The 17,662-nt window shown below is 46.1% G+C and overlaps 1 protein-coding gene across 11 annotated transcripts in view; it reads left to right on the forward strand.

Moving 5' to 3' along the window:
* CACNA1C (calcium voltage-gated channel subunit alpha1 C) overlaps positions 1-17,662 on the forward strand; it is a 470,141-nt gene that overhangs the window by 372,608 nt on the left and 79,871 nt on the right. For all 11 annotated transcript variants that reach the window (XM_075602406.1, XM_075602396.1, XM_075602400.1 and 8 more), the window contains 7 exons: positions 300-387; positions 3,986-4,093; positions 8,099-8,151; positions 10,927-11,073; positions 12,948-13,149; positions 14,187-14,345; positions 15,076-15,186. In XM_075602406.1, coding sequence (XP_075458521.1) covers positions 300-387; positions 3,986-4,093; positions 8,099-8,151; positions 10,927-11,073; positions 12,948-13,149; positions 14,187-14,345; positions 15,076-15,186 — 868 coding nt within the window. The remainder of the gene's footprint in view (positions 1-299; positions 388-3,985; positions 4,094-8,098; positions 8,152-10,926; positions 11,074-12,947; positions 13,150-14,186; positions 14,346-15,075; positions 15,187-17,662) is intronic.

Consider the following 17,662-nt stretch of genomic DNA (forward strand, 5'->3'; position numbering starts at 1 on the left):
GACCATTATGCCTGCTACAGCCAGTAACATTGTGACCATTATGCCTGCTACAGCCAGTAACATGGTGACCATTATGCCTGCTACAGCCAGTAACATTGTGACCATTACGCCTGCTACAGCTGGTCGGTCTCTCTCTTATATCTCTGTTGCTTTAATTAGACATAAAATTACGTATAATGAGTTATATATATATATATATTTGGGTAAAAGCTGACATTAGCAGTCATAAATGTAGGGATCCATTAAAGTCCATCTGTAAACCAACTGTCTGCTCCCACACTCGTGCTTCTGCTTTTCAGATCAAGCGCCATCAATGTGGTGAAGATTTTGCGAGTTGTACGGGTGTTGAGGCCTCTCAGAGCCATTAACAGAGCCAAGGGTCTTAAGGTGAGTCACGAGGAGCCCAATCCTGGTACCAACTCAAGTCCACTAACCCTTGAAGTTTTATCTCTAACAGTCATCTTCCTCATTTTTGGCTTTAAAATGACATGGAGGATTCACCTCTGTATCAAGATAATATTCATCATGGTCTTTTTGATGCACAATTGTAACAATAAAGGTTTACAAGACATATATACCGTACACACATACATATGTGTATATATATATATATATATATATGTGTGTGTATATATATATAGAGGGAGAGAGAACGAGACAGAGAGAACGAGAGAGAGAGAACATTACCAACGAGACTGAGAGAACGAGAGAGAGAGAACGAGAGAGAGAGAACGAGAGAGAGAGAACGAGAGAGAGAGAACGAGACAGAGAGAACGAGACAGAGAGAACGAGACAGAGAGAACGAGACAGAGAGAACGAGACAGAGAACGAGACAGAGAACGAGAGAGAGAGAACAAACGAGAGAGAGAGAACGAGAACATTACCATCCAGCAGGGCAGCAGAACAGCAAAGAAGAGGCAGCTCTCAGAGGTAAGTATACTGAAAAAATCTATATATATATAAGTCTCAAATAATTTGTGTGTGTGTATGTCTGCTGGACAGCTCATTGGCCTGCGGGCCAGGCAGGGAGGAGCCAGGCAGGGAGGAGAGACACACACGCACACTCTCCTCATACCGTTACCACGTGCCCCTCTGACCAACACACACACACCCCTCCCTCCCCCTCTCCCGGTGCCCGTCACTCTCCCCCGTCAGCCGGACCGCAGCTCACCTTACACACCACCCTCCCTCTCCTGGTGGCCTCACTCTCCCCCCTCAGCCGGACCGCAGCTCACCTTACATCCCCCCCCCTCCTGGTGGCCTCACTCTCCCCCCTCAGCCGGACCGCAGCTCACCTTACACCCCCCCCCCCCCTCCTGGTGGCCTCACTCTCCCCCCTCAGCCGGACCGCAGCTCACCTTACACCCCCCCTCCTGGTGGCCTCACTCTCCCCCCTCAGCCGGACCGCAGCTCACCTTACACACCCCCCCCCCCTCCTGGTGGCCTCACTCTCCCCCCTCAGCCGGACCGCAGCTCACCTTACACACACCCCCCCCCCCCTCCTGGTGGCCTCACTCTCCCCCCTCAGCCGGACCGCAGCTCACCTTACACACACCCCCCCAACCCCCCTCCTGGTGGCCGTCACTCTCCCCCCTCAGGCACAAATACCACTCCCCCCCCCTCACCCAAACCCGGACGCACCGCAACATCCCCAGCCGCACCATCACACTCACATGCGCTCCCGGACGGAGGGGAAGCGCAGCGCAGCCCTCCTGACCCAGCTGCAAACTCCAGGCTTCTCCCCCCTCGCTCCCAACGAGGAACAAAGGGGAAGCGCGGTGCGGCCCTCCTGCGCCAGCCTGCCACTCTTGCCCACCCCGCCAACTTCCCGAACCCACCTCCTGCCGCAACCAGATGCCACGGGGATATCAGTGCCAGGAGGGGAACCGTCTGCCGCCAGGAACCGCCACCCGGTTAAGGTAAGTCACCCACCATCTCCCACCCACTGTCACCCACCGTCTCCCACCCACTGTCAGCCACCGTCTCCCACCCACCCACTGTCACCCAGTCAAAGTCAACCACCCACCCAGTCACTCACCCACCCACTCACTCACCCACCCACTCACTCACCCACCCAGTCACTCACCCACCCAGTCACTCACTCACCCAGTCACTCACCCACCCAGTCACTCACCCACCCAGTCACTCACCCAGTCACTCACCCATCCAGTCACTCGCCCAGTCACTCACTCACCCGCCCAGTCACTCACCCACCCACCCACCCACCCAGTCACTCACCCATCCACTCAGTCACCCACCCACCCAGTCACTCACCCAGTTACTCACCCACCCAGTCAGTCACCCACCCAGTCACTCACCCACCCAGTCACTCACCCACCCACTCACCCACCCAGTCAATCACCCACCCAGTCAATCACTCACCCACCCAGTCAATCACTCACCCACCCAGTCAATCACTCACCCACCCAGTCACTCAAAGTCACCCACCCACCCAGTCACCCACCCACCCACTTACCCACCCAGTCACTCACCACCCAGTCACTCACCCACCCAGTCACCCACCCAGTCACTCAGTCACCCACCCAGTCACTCAGTCACCCACCCAGTCACTCAGTCACCCACCCAGTCACTCAGTCACCCACCAAGTCACTCAGTCACCCACCCAGTCACTCAGTCACCCACCCAGTCACTCAGTCACCCACCCACTTAGTCACCCACCCACTCAGTCACCCACTCAGTCAGTCACTCACCCAGACAACCCACCCACCCAGTCACCCAGTCAGTCACCCATCCACCCAGTCAGTCATCCATCCACCCAGTCACCCACACACCCACCCAGTCAGTCACCCAAAACTACCCATTCAGTCAGTCACCGACCCCACCCACTCACCGACCCACTCACCGACCGACCAAAACCCACCCACTCCCCACTCACCCAACCCACCCACTCACTCACCGTCCCACCCACTCACCGAAACTCCCAACCCACCCACTCACCGACCCACACAACCCACCCACTCACCGACCCACACAACCCACCCACTCACCGACCCACACAACCCAGTCACCGACCCAGGAAAGTCACCCAGTCACCCACCCAGTCACCCACCCAGTCACCCACCCTGTCACCGACCCACCCATCCAGTCAAGTGTCACCCACCCACTCAGTCAAGTGTCACCCACCCACTCAGTCAAGTGTCACCCACCCACTCAGTCAAGTGTCACCCACCCACTCAGTCAAGTGTCACCCACCCACTCAGTCACCCACACACTCAGTCAACTCAGTCACCCACCTAGCTGTCAAGGGGGGGAAGCCCAACCCTGTCGCCCGCCCCCCCCAAATTACATCCCGGGCAACGCCGGGTATATCAGCTAGTATATTATAACAGACACATAAGACCAGCGTTTCGATCCCACAGAGGGATCTTCTTCTGGGGGTTGTGCAGTGAAGCCTATGCCTTATCGTGACTATATACCCTCCGGAGCACTCACCGCAGTCATGGCTTATCCAAAATGGCCGGCGGAAGCATTCTGGAGAACAGGAGACATCACGTGGTTCCAATTAATGTTTTCATTGATTTCAGGTGATGGGTGCACTATGGTATAGGGTATATAGTCATGATAAGGCACAGGCTTCACTGGACAACCCCAAGAAGAAGATCCCTCTGTGGGATCGAAACGCCAGTCTTATGTGTCTGTTATAATATATTTTTTCAGTATACTTACCTCTGAGAGCTGCCTCTTCTTTGCTGTTTTGCTGCCCTGCTGGATGGTAATGTGCGCTTTACATTTCTTATGGGATTAGCACCAGGCCTTCTGGATTTCTACATTGGAGTGCTTGCTGTTCACTAATAATATATATATATATATAATTATATTATATATATATATATATATTCACACATACATACACACACACACATATATATATTTCACACATAGAATATATTCACACATTGACAGTCCAGACAAATGTGAGTGTTATATATACACAGAATGAAATGCGTTCTCTCTCCTTCCCCAGCACGTGGTGCAATGTGTGTTCGTGGCCATTCGCACTATTGGCAATATCGTCATTGTTACCACTCTGCTTCAGTTCATGTTCGCCTGCATCGGGGTGCAGCTTTTCAAGGTGAGGTGAACCCCTGTGCTTAAATATGATTCCTGTTGTGTGTGTGTGTATATTCTGTGTGTGTGTGTGTGTGTGTGTGTGTGTATGTGTCACGGGCTGGAGTCCAGTTGCTGGAAATGGGCTAGCGAGAGTTGACAGACTGGGAAACTCCAGGGGCAGGCAGTATGCAGGTAGTGGTGGTCGGAGCACAGGCAATAATGATCAGCAGGCAGGTAGCAGTGGTCAGTAACAAACCAGGTCAAGGATAGGAGAGAACATGCGTAGTTAAAGGTCCAAATAGGGTTTGGTACATGGACAGACAGCAAAGAGGATGTGGCAGCAAGCTAGAATACCGAAGAAAACCTCAATAACTCAATAAAGGCCTGGCTGCTGATAGAGAGCAGGTTCCGGTCAAGAGGTAATCCGTAGCTTCAGAAGGATCTCTGTTGGCAGACAGGCAGTACACCAGACTGCAAGCACAGAGACCAGGGTTCATGATCCACCAGCGACATTCCTTACAATACACACACACACGTGTGTATCATCATCATCATCATCATCTTCAGCCCTTGTCAATCCACTGCTGGATGAAGGCCTCCCCAATTATCTTCCATGTTGACTGCAAGCCTCTCTTCTCAATGTTGCTCCAACAAATGTTCTAATTTCATCCTCCCATCTTACTTTTTGTCGTCGTCTTGGTCTTCTAATCGCTCTTAGAATCCAGTCAAGTACCATCTTTGTCCTGCAATTGTAATTTCTTCTTGCGATATGTCCAGCCCACCGCCCTTTTCATTCCTTCACCCTTGTAATGATGTCACAGACTTTTGTTTGGTTTCAAACCCATTCATTATTTTTCCTGTCTCTTCAGGGAATACACAGCATATATATCTCCATGTTATCAGAAGCATCTGAATTACCTTCGTATTTAGGGTGCAAGATTCACCACCACACGTGAGCACGGGCAGAATACGCTGGTCAAAAACGTTCTTCTTGAGGCACTGTGGAAGGTTCCCTTGAAAGATATTGTCATGTTTCTTCCAAATGCCTTTATCCCATCTTCATTCTCCTATTGATTTCATTACAAAAATCCCCATCCATTGTTATTTGCCGGCTAAGGTAGACCTAGTCTTCTCCTTCTGCTAGTTGTATACCATTTATTTAGATCTTTGTAGAGTTGACACATTTGTTGAACATAACTTTGGTCTTGCCGGGATTCATATGGAGGACCACCTACCTACTGTCTTCTGTGATATCTCGGATTTGCTGCTGTAGGTCTTGTGGACTTGTGGCTAAAATAACAATCTCCACTGCAAATATTAGATGAATCAAGTGTTCACCATTGATTTTTAATTCCCTTTTCTTCCCAATTTAATTCCTCAAGTGTTGCAGTGATATGCTTTGGTGCCACAGTGTCTCCCTGCCGCACTCCCTTTCTGATCCTTATCTTGCTTGTATCTTCATGTAATCAAATAGTTGACGTGGCATCCTCGCAAATGTTCCTTATAATTTCAATGTACGCTGTTTTAACACTTTGTCTGTCTTCTTAATGCCTTTACAAACCACTGAGGTGTTGATAGCATCAAATGCTTTTCCGGAAGCTGAGTGGTAGATCATATTCATTACTTTGGGAAATCGCTTCTTGTACAACTTGGATGTGGTCCATTGTGTTGTACACACTGTGAAATCCCGCTTGTTCTCTAGGCAAAATCCAGGGTCTGTTGCAGCCTACGTATTAGTGACTATATTCATAAGAATATTGTAAGTGATTGGAAGTAGACTGATTGGTCTGTAGTTCTGGAGGTCTTTGTCTCCTTTCTTGTGCATGAGGATAACTACGGCGTTACTCCATTGTTCTGGTATTGTCCTGTTCTTCAAGCAGCATGTAAGGAGTTGTGCAAGGATCTTCTCTACTTCTTCCCCAGCTTCTTTCAAAATTTCCATTGTAATTCCACCTTCCCCGGGAGCCTTCCCATTCTTCTTGAATTTGATGGCTTTTGTCACTTCTTCTGGATGGACGCATGGTACATCACTGGTGGTTTCTTCTTGCTCTTCCTCCGCTGGATTATACCCGGTGATATCTGTGTTATTGTACAATTTCATGTAGAAATCCTCTACTCTCTTTATGAAAAGTGCACAGTCTTTTTATTGTTGATCCATCGTCCTGTTTGAGTGCGATGATTTGCTTCTTCCCCGTCATAAGTCGTTGCTTCGTCTTCTTTAAGCTTTTCTTATCTTCAATAAGCTTTTCTTATCTTCAATAGTCTTCCTAACCATATCACAGTTACATTTTATAATGACAATTTTCATGTAAACAGCATCAGTTACATGCTTGCAGATCGACCTGCACAGCTCTGCATAGTCAAGTCTTGTTCTTGTGTCTTGGGATTCTTTCATTTCTTGTCGTTTCCTCAGTAATTGATTTTGTCTCAATTGATATTGTCTTCTCCTGTTTTTTGTTAGCGATTCCTCCAGTTTTTTCTGTCCTTTCATAATTGTTTATTAAAGTGCCCCCATGCATTTCGAGCAAGCTGAAGGGATTTTTCTGCACTAGTTGAAATACCATTATTCTTGAGGATCTTGTTGATTCTTTTTCTTCTTAATCAAAAGATATATATCGTATGGTAGAGGAGCTCAAATACAAGACATACATATTGCAGACTGTTTCATAATATACTTTAATATTTAAACAGGTCAAATATTGCACTCACAGTGTGTTAAGTCTTTGAGACTTATCAGGTATAGCACTAAAGAGTCCATTCTGAGGTCCGCCTGGATGTTTGTTCCCAATGCTGAACGTGCTTTGGTGACATCACTCACTGGCCTTGTCTTATTCTCTACGAATCCTTACGGATGAACACAATTCCTTCCTACGCATTTCACAGCTTCAGGGTCGCTGCATCAAGGAAGTATGTATATGTATATATCACCTAGCATACAGTGCTCCCACTGCAGCAAGGGATTCTGGGAAATGACATGAAAATGAGCACACAATGTGTCACTTTTTGCCTGGAATATCCATTCACATGGAGTCCATTTAAGCAAATACATCACCGTACACACAGCTTTTAAGCATTGCATGGGACTAGCAAAGCAATGATAATGGATAATGGGAAAGGCAGGGTTGCAGACCTGTCTAAGACATGTGAATGTGCTCACAAGTAATATTCTTTATTGGCTATATATATACAGTATATAAATAAAAGTAAATGTTTTGGCTTAATCCATTGTAACATTGCCCGAAGAAGATCACTGTATCTCGAAAGCTCGAACAAATAAAAGCATTTAGTTAGCCACAGAACGGTATCGACTATTTGTTTTTGATTATTAAGCTTGGCTAACACGGTACAGATAAATACATACATATACATATATATATATATATACACGTGTGTGTGTGTGTGTGTGTGTATGTATATGTATATATATATATATATATATATATATATGTATATTGATGTATATTTAGATGTATATTTATATACATACATAAATATACACACACAAATAATGTAATACACACACACAAACACACACACACACTGCAAATTACATTTTCTGGGTTCTCCTTTTTTGAAGTGTCGTGTGTGGGTGTTTGGGATATTCCTCAGCTGTGTTGTCAGCGTATCCATGACAACTGCCCAGCCAATCATAAAAACAGCATGTCTGTGAGCGGTGCATGATGTACCATTTGGTGCGAAGTAGGACAGGGTATGCACCATGGAGCATCCTGATTGGTTAATGTTACAGCCTGAATATAATGATTAAAGTAAAGCCTATGATTACGTGGGTTAGAAAGTGCTTCCCTTGCACACCCCTTCCCTGTCTACACTGCAGTCTTAAGACCATCTACCCTCTCATCCTCCTCCTCTAGTACTTCCCTTTGGATGGGTCCTCATTATCTGGGCCCTAAATCTGCAGATGGGGAGGTGAGATCTCTCTCTCATCATAAATAAAGTTGCCAATCTCTGGATGCTTCTCGCTCTGTGTGTGGACACACAATGCTGACTGTTTTTTCCTCCCTTACAGGGTAAGCTGTACAGCTGCAGTGACAGTTCCAAGAACACGGAAGCAGAATGCAAGTAAGTTTAGGGTGTAAATATAACAGGGGGAGAGTATGAGTGATACCTCTCCTTCCTATACATGGTGTTTAAAAAGTTGCATCACCAGACAGGGCTGCCCCCTGTCTCCCTTGCTGTTCGCTCTATCAATTGAGCATCTGGCTGTCGCCATCAGGTTGAATCCTAACATATCGGGGATACAGAATACAAAGGATTCTTATTCACGGACAACATCCTTATTACAATCACTAGACCCTTGACGTATCTTCCAAATCTGCTCCAAGTGCTAGAACAATATGGAGTCATTTGGGGGTTTAAAATAAGTCACTCAAAATGTCAAGCTTTGGACGTTAACCACCCTAAACACATCCAAACAGATACAATACAATGCTGATTTCACAAGGAACTCTGAGTCTCTCCCATATCTGGGTGTGAATATCCCCAGAAAGTATGGCTCGCTCTATCATTTAAATTACTCAAAACTGATTTTAAAAAATTGAAGGAAGACCTAGAGGTCTGGGGCAAGTACTGTATTTCCTGGATAGGCAAAGTTATATCTGTCAAAATGAATCTTCTGCCGAAGATCATGTATTTGTTTTGATCCCTGCCGATTCCAGAACCGCCCAAAGATCTGAAAAACCTGCAAGCACATATCACTCGTTTTGTTTGGTGGGTAAGCGTCCCAGGTTCAGACAAGCTACACTCTACAGGCCCATGGAACTAGGGGACCTAGCTCTTCCCAATTTGATCAAATATTATCAAGCCTCCCAACTTCTCCTGCGGAACTCCCCCAGATATTCTAGGGGTTGGGTTGATATCGAACACTCAAAGATTAGACCGGACAATATCGAATCCCTATTAGGGTTATCTCGGCCTAAAAGGCATATATCTCTTTGCGGATTGGTTAAAAATCCCGTTCAAACTTTCCTCAGTTAGGTTAGGAATTAGCCCACTATTTAATAATCCTGATTTCACCCCCCCCGGACTTTCTGAACAAGCCTTTGCCGCTTGGAAAAAGTCTGGCCTCACGAGAGTCCATGATATGGTTCGTGGCTCCATTATCAAACAATTCCCACAATTACAGGAACAAAAAAAAGCTATCACTACCCGAAGTATTCAAATACCTGCAAGTTAAGAACTTTCTAATGCAGGTCTATACTAACCAACAACCCTCTACTACTACCTACTTAGAGTTACTTTTCGACTCCAGATATTTATTAAAGGGTCTAATTTACATCCTCCATCAACAAATCCTGAGCCAGGTCTATAATCAGAAATGTACATACATGTTAAAATGGGAGGAGGAAGTAGGTGAAACATTGGCAGACGAGGATTGAGAGGGTCTGTTGGCAGCTGAGAGTTCCATATGCACGCTCAGGAAGGAGAATGGAAGGAGAATGTGTACAAACTATTGTTCCGCTGGTACCTGACCCCAGTTAGGTTGCACGCTATCAATAGCTCACTATCGGCCGGCTGGTTTCGGGGGGGTGGCCACCACGGATCACTTTGGCATATTTGGTGGTTCTGCCACATAATAATCCCTTTCTGGAGAGAACTATTCTCTCTCATAATACTCTCCTGAGCACCTCGCTGAGGCCCGGGCCCTGGGCGGATCTCCTCGGAGGCCCATCGGGCAACTCCCCAGTCATGTTTTCATGGCTGCCAGATGCAGTGTCGCCACTTGCTGGAGAAAAAAACAACAACAATGTCCCATACATGAATATGGTTAAGAACAGAATCTTGCATGTCATGGCAAAGAAGAGAATCAAAGAGTTCCCACGGGAATGCTGCAAACAGTTTACACTGGTTTGGAGACCGTGGTTTGAGTTTTAGGTTAGGGGTAACGTCAACATAGAGTTGGCTCCCTTATAAAATGTTAATTGTGGTAGCCCAGATAGAAACCTCACAGGTCTCTTCTTCATATGTGCAGAGATTTCCAAATCTCACAGGTCTCTTCTTCACATATACAGAGCCTTCCAAACCTCACAGGTCCCTTCTTCACATGCACAGAGCTTTCCAAACCTCACAGGTCTCTTCTTCACATGTACAGAGCTTTCCAAACCTCACAGGTCTCTTCTTCACATGTACAGAGCTTTTCAAACCTCATAGGTCTCTTCTTCACATGTACAGCGCTTCCCAAACCTCACAGGTCTTTTCTTGTACAGAGCTTTCCAAATCTCACAGGTCTCTTCTTCACATGCACAGAGCTTTCCAAACCTCACAGGTCTCTTCTTCACATGTACAGAGCTTTCCAAATCTCACAGGTCTCTTCTTCACATGCACAGAGCTTTCCAAACCTCACAGGTCTCTTCTTCACATGTACAGAGCTTTCCAAACCTCACAGGTCTCTTCTTCACATTTACAGAGCTTTCCCAACCTCACTGGTCTCTTCTTCACATGTACATAGCTTCCCAAACCTCACAGGTCTTTTCTTGTACAGAGCTTTCCAAATCTCACAGCTCTCTTCATGTGTACATGTGTCTGCAATAAAATATATTCAGAGAACGCTTGCTTCTTTGTCTCTCTCCTGTCCTCTTGGATGAGTTTTTGCTCTGCTACAATAAAGTAAATTTGAATTACCGTTGTGTGGGAAGGAAAGAAGAAGATAAATATAGGTGGATCTCATATACACGTGCTTGGGGTGACAGTCCAAAATCACCCCAAGTTTGGTCATCCAAATTGCATGAAAATAAATATAATTACCGCTCACTAATCAACAGTGTAAATGAGTCTCAGCAATCAGGGTGGTAACTTTATTTCTTTTCATGCCCTTTGTTTTCCTCTTTTCTCGGACAGAGGGAAGTACATCACCTATAAGGACGGAGACGTTTCACTGCCCACGATGCTCGATCGCAACTGGGAGAACAGCAAGTTTGATTTTGACAACGTCCTGACAGCAATGATGGCTTTGTTTACTGTGTCCACCTTCGAGGGGTGGCCGGAGTAAGTCCTGGGAGAGAGGGGAGTTTGTGACCTCACGTTCATGAACTAGAGGATGTAAGGCATGTGTCCATTAAATGCAAGCTACACCCTCTTTTTAAAGAAAAACCTGATTATTATTTTTTGTTTGTTTATTTGTTTTGTTTTTTTACCTGTACAATGTAGGAGCCAAACAAACCGAAATCTGCAATAAAATGATGATTGAGATGTTTGTATTTTCTCGTTGGGCGTCAGCTACATGCAGTAGGCTCGATGACTTGTCATGTTTGGAGAATTAAGAGATGCTCAAGAGCATTGAGATTAATTTTGGAGCCACCTGGCTTCTGCTTTTCCTTGGGAGCAGCACAAACCTTTAATAACCCCAAACTCCCAGCCTTCTTTCAGCACTGAGGGACAGGACAGGTGTGTGCTGCCTCAGGGGAAGCAGGAGCCAATAAGAGTTAGGAATGAAATCTCAATACAGGTTAGCCTGGCTCATGCTTCCACTGGCTTCCTGTAATAAGCTTAAGCCTACAGATGTAGCAAGGCTCGCTGTCCCTAGCGCTGCGGTCAAAGAAGCAAAAAGCCACGGCACCGGTGACGTGTCTGCCGCGGTCGCACTGCGTGTAGGGAGGTGGGTCCCCCCGCAGTGTTCATCCTCCGATGCCCCGACCACTGTGGTCACGGCACAGGAGACAGTAAGGTTAGCTGCATCTGTATGGTTGTGGAAGTGAGAATGTGCTCCTTCCTCTTCCCTGCCTGCATTTCGGGTATTTATACCACCTACCGCCTCTGTGCCATGAATCTTGAAGAACGCGATCTCGTGGCTCTTATAAAGAAATAGGCGCACCATTATTTGATTTTAGATTTATTCTGTGCAGCTCATGGTGTTAATTTGTTGTCTTTAAAATTTTAATAATAATAATAATAACTTTATTTCATATAACGCTTTTTATCCTGATGGGACTCAAAGCGCGTCACAATTACAGTTTAGCGCGCGGGACGCAGCACACAGGATTGTTACTGACACACTCCCTGCCCAGATGAGCTTACACTCTATGTTTTTGGTGCTTGAGGCACAGGGAGATAAAGTGACTTGCCCAAGGTCACAAGGAGCTGACACAGGTTCCCCTGCTTCACACTCAGAGTCAGTGTCTCTAAAGTCTGCATAGAAATGAACACTCTGCACAGTCGGAACCCTTCTTATATCTGGATAATGTGTAGGGCTTTCAAAAACTTACTGACCAGTTGCTCTCTAAACCATTCCATATTGGAAAAAGAACGCTGTGACGTTCGAAACGCGTTGGATGGGTCTTTTGTCACATTAAAGTGCCCTTTTAATTTATTTTTGATTCTGGGTCCTTCCTGCTCCGTTTTTGCTTGTGCGCTTTGCCCTCCATTTACTCATATTGGAAACCCTTATGTGAGTTGTGACTGCCTATTAAAAGCCAGCGGGCACACCGCAAGCCGTCACGATGCTGACATTACTGCACCTGGGCAAATGCACAGTATGAGTGTGCACTGGCATGGAGCCATGGGCAGTAATACTTGGCACCCATACACAGTGCAGCATGTTCATTTTTTTAAATGTTTTGTCCTAAATTTGGAACTGCTGCGGATGCGCTTAACCCCAACGCATTGCGCCACTGGAGAGGTTAAGGGGCAGTCCCTCCTAGGACATTATTTAGTAATGCCTATTTCTGAAGTTTTTTTTCTATTGTAATGTTTATTTATTGTTTATTGTCTCCAAGTGAAAATATCTAACTATGCTTATAATGTGGCTAAAATACCAACATGAATTATTAATATACTATTAAATATAGTAATCTATAAATGGCTTTGTATCCGCGTAAGTTGCACTGTCCCTTTAAGCGCCCACCTGTCCCTTGTCCCTTCAGGCTGCTGTACCGGGCCATAGACTCTCACACCGAGGATGTGGGTCCCATCTACAACCACCGCGTGGAGATCTCCATCTTCTTCATCATCTACATCATCATCATCGCATTCTTCATGATGAACATTTTCGTGGGGTTCGTCATCGTCACCTTCCAGGAGCAGGGAGAGCAGGAGTACAAGAACTGCGAGCTGGACAAGAACCAGGTACAGTCCCAGAGCTCAATTCCCAGGGTCAGCTCCTTGTGACCTTAAGCAAAGTCACCTTCTATCCCTGCACGACCAGCACCAAACATATTGTAGGCTGTAAGCTCATCGCGGCACGGGGTGTGTGCCGCGGACCGCGAGCTAGATTGTAATCATGAAGTGATATGATTTGAGGAAAACCCCAACTACACAAAGTACCGTCAGATAAATGGATTGTCTATAGTGGTGGTATAGGGGGGGGGGGGAAGTGTTGGAGCCCCAACGCAAAGAAAAACATATTTATATTTTAACTACAATAAAGAATTCTGCTTTTTAATAAAGAAATGTGGTAGGAAAAAAAAAAAACATTTCTTCATCTCTAAATAATCGCATGAAGCTCAAGGAGCTTTCAGGAACCCCATTAAAAAATCCTCTGCATGCCAGATTTCACCAGGAAATTTGCATTTAGGCGCGATACGGTACAGATGTACAGTAGGCTTAAGCTTATAGTGGGACAGGACACAGATCTGGAACTGTCAGGGGGAGCAGAAATTAGTTATATTCATGTATTTCACAACATATGTATATACATTTTCTTTCACGTCTCAGAGCCTGCTTTCCTGAGCTAAATAGTAGCAGTGCTGACAAGCTCTATATCATTTTGACTGTTAAGTGTACTATATTTGGCAGGCATCCTACAGTAGATTCTTTCCATAATGTATGTTTTATTTTATTTTTTTTAACGAACTCCTGACTGTTTGGGGAAAACTCCACAGGTCTCTAGGTCTGTGAAGAGATGCAGGGCGGTTTATGCATCAGGATAAATGAAAAGTTTTCTTCTCTTGACTGCAGTTTTTTTCTGCATTAAATATAAGAAATGTATTAATTGAGGCTGCTATATAAAGCTAAGTTACAGGGAGCTTGAGGCTGGAATTGAACCCACTGTGTGTTAAAGACCAGCACCTTATTTGGTATGCAACTCCAACCTGGAGTACTATCAGCGCAGGGGCCTGTTGGTTAGTCCCAGCTCACCATTGGCTCATCTTTCTTTGCTGCAGCGTCAGTGTGTGGAGTACGCTTTGAAGGCCCGCCCACTGCGGAGGTACATACCCAAAAACCAGTACCAGTATAAAGTCTGGTACGTGGTCAACTCCACCTACTTTGAGTACCTCATGTTCGTGCTAATCCTGCTCAACACCATCTGTCTGGCCATGCAGGTGAGAGGAAATGCCTGCACCCTGCCCTTCCTGCTCCTGGGAATGTGCCGTCTGCCTTCGGGCCCAAATGGATACTGTACATAGTAACCTAATAGTTAAAGTTGGAAAAATATCTCTGTATCCAGTGGTTTAAATTGCTTGTAGTGGTTCTGTGCCCGATTTTATAAAAGGACTACATTTGTTAAAGCTGCAGTAGGGAAGGGCTTAAGTGTCAAAATCCGTTTTCCGTGACCTAAAGTAGGGGTGGGAGGGACACCCCTGTTATTGGGATCTCTGTTGCCAAGGTGATAGGAAGCGGATGAAGTTTTAGCCTCCTATTGGATGATTCCAGTGGCCATGTTGACACTTTTACGGGCAAATAAAGAAATCCAGCTGATATTTCCAGAAACGGGGTGTCTTGCCGGTCAGGCCACTGTGATTCCGCTTTAGGAGGATCCCATGGTTGCTATGTTGGGGTTCGGGGTTGTGGTTTTAAGTTGAGGCAGAGCTGGTTGCACTATATTTGAGAAAGATGTTAGCAGTATTTATAGGAAGTGCAGAGTCTTTGTAAAATAAATCTCTACTACGATTACAGTCTTAGGATGTCATATTTGTCTGGGATGTGAAACAGGCATCACAGCCCTTAGATGACCCAGTCTCGGCCCTAATGCCACTCGGAGAGCGAGGAGGTTACGCATGGACACATTGTCTTTGCCATAAGGTTGTCTCAGCTCCTATCTGCTATTTTCAGCACTATGGACAGAGCTGCTCCTTCAAGGAAGCCATGAATATCCTCAACATGCTGTTCACCGGCCTCTTCACCGTGGAAATGATCCTGAAACTCATCGCCTTCAAACCAAAGGTAGGTACAAATGTGCTGCAGGCATGTGTGAGGGGAACGGGGCTCAACACCCCACACTGCTACCCCGGCTACTCCCGTGGGGCATTAAAAGTACCACATTGGGAGCAAAACAGCGACAAGGCAACGGAGACCACCTCCTAGTCCTACATTAGAAAGGGCATTGTTTGTTTTATTAGCCATTGTGCTGCAAGGGGAGCCAGCAATGCCCAGCAAAGCAGTGCCCGGCAGTGTGGAGATTATTGCAATAAGGCACTCTCAGAGTGGAGCTCTCTGTTACTGTTGTGATGTATGTGCTGTGACACATGAAGAGGAGGCGTGAAGCTTGTGTGTAACATTCATGTACACAGTGACATTAAATCTTAAAGCTGCAGTTCAAGCAATATCCTACATGTGTGTTTTTTTTTACTAAATCAGTTCTGTACTATGAGAAAATACTTGTAGCATTTAAAAAAAAAAAAATTAAAGACATTTTTAATGTTTCTAATGTAGGGAGCATTATTGATTCTACAGAAACCATTTACAAAGTCACACCCCCTTCCCCTTCTGACAGGCTCTGGCTCTTGAGCCCCACTCTCTCTCTCTAGCAGTGCACCAATTGTATCTAGTAACTGCCTGGTCACATGATCTTCCACACAGAACTTTGCATTCTGGGTAATGTAGTCCACCAAGAACTGAATTAAATAACTCAGAGCAAAGCGATCGATTACAGGAAAACGGATTGATCTACAACTTAGCTAATCACTTGTCCGTGTGCCGAGTGTATTGATGCGCATATTGAATGGGAGCAAAAAAACGTCAGCTTGAACTGCAGCTTTAATTTATTTCCCATGCCAATGGGATTTGGAGAAATGCTACAAATTATACAATGTTAACCCCTTTGCTGCCACAGAGGACCAATATGTTGCCGGTCCCCGCTGGCAGCGAATGGGTTAACTGGCCTACACATCATCAAGCCTCTTTTATCTGATATCTGGGGTTTAAAAAGCCACTTTTCTATGAGACACAAACTTGCACTGCTTTGCTGTTCATTGCAGGACCCTCTGGCAGAGAAGGGGTTAAAATGGAAGTCTCCATTGGTTTATGGTTTTTAAACTTTGCAACGTGTTTTAAAAAACCCTGGAAATCCCACTCGGACATGACGAGCACTGCTTGGCATGCGAGTGGTTTTCGGGGGACAATGGGGCCCTGACTGGATATGCCACGTCTGTAAACTATAAACTTGATGTGGGAGGCCGCCTGCCCGGGGAAACCAGAAAACAGGACTACAAGTACCAGAATGCAACGGCAATTAGAACCCCAAAGGTGAATGTCAAAAGTGACAGAAGTGTTGGGAATGAGTCAGGTTCTGGAGACGTTTTTGGACCATAGCGATGCTCATCGTTTAGATGCTGACAGGGATACGGTCATTTTGCAGCTCATTGAACTCATTGCAAAAAAAAAAAAGGCTAGAAGCAGAATGTCACGGTCCAGGAGCTCACAGATTTAAGGCACTTGGCCAACAAAAATGACATTTGATAGAAATTAGTGCAGCGCAATCCACTGGAGCCTGTAAAATCACTTAGTCTGAGACAGGCAACATATGAGTGGGACAGGCTCCAAGTCACAGACTGTACAGACACGGGGAAGGAAGAATGAGGTGTAAAAGTACTCCAGCGTATTGTAACGGGCGGCAGAATTATCTTCCGAAGTCTGCAGGACGAGGTGCAGGTTTAATCTTCAAGGAAACACACCTGTAGTCATATATCAGTAGGTTGTACATTCACTGTAGCAATCCCCTGTACAGCACAGCAAGCTTTGCTGACCCTTCTGGCAACAATGAGGTTAATTTGTTCTAACATTTCTTGATACATTATTATGTCTCCTAGTCTGATATTCTTGTCATTGGAAGCTCTGTGTGGCACTAGGTGACAGAGGACACAAATAGCTGCCATGCAGACATGTCCGTCCGCATTGTGAGAGCTGAGCCTCTCAATTCCTTTGCATGTCTTCCCGCTGTGTGTGCGCCCCGAGGCAGCAGGCCCAGCTCAGGGCACAGTTAGCAGGACACCTTGTTGTCGTGATGCCAGTCTGTGCAGAATAACCCCTCTGGAGAAAACATAACCAGTCAAGATGGGATGTTTAAAGAGCAGAGGCTCTCCCTTTCATCCTTCCCCCGCTAGAGGGTATGCACGTCTCTCTGGTACAGGGGTGGGCAACTTCAGTGCTCAAGGGCCACCAACAAGTCTTGGACTGAGCCACCTGTGCTGAAGCAGGGATATCATGAAAACCTGACCTGTTGGTGGCCCTTGAGGACTGGAGTTGCCCACCCCTGCTCTGGTAGCAAAGTGAAGTCTGCAGGGTGAGGCAGCTCAGGCGTTTAATGATCTGCATCTGCAGTATCTGGGCAGACTTGGGTTATCTGGGGGCGTGTGGTACCCTCGCTGTTATCATGCACATCTGTGGCAGTTGCAATAAATAGAAAGTCCTCGGTCATGTC

The sequence above is a fragment of the Ascaphus truei genome, chromosome 5, assembly GCF_040206685.1.
Source record: "Ascaphus truei isolate aAscTru1 chromosome 5, aAscTru1.hap1, whole genome shotgun sequence".
NCBI lineage: Eukaryota > Metazoa > Chordata > Amphibia > Anura > Ascaphidae > Ascaphus > Ascaphus truei.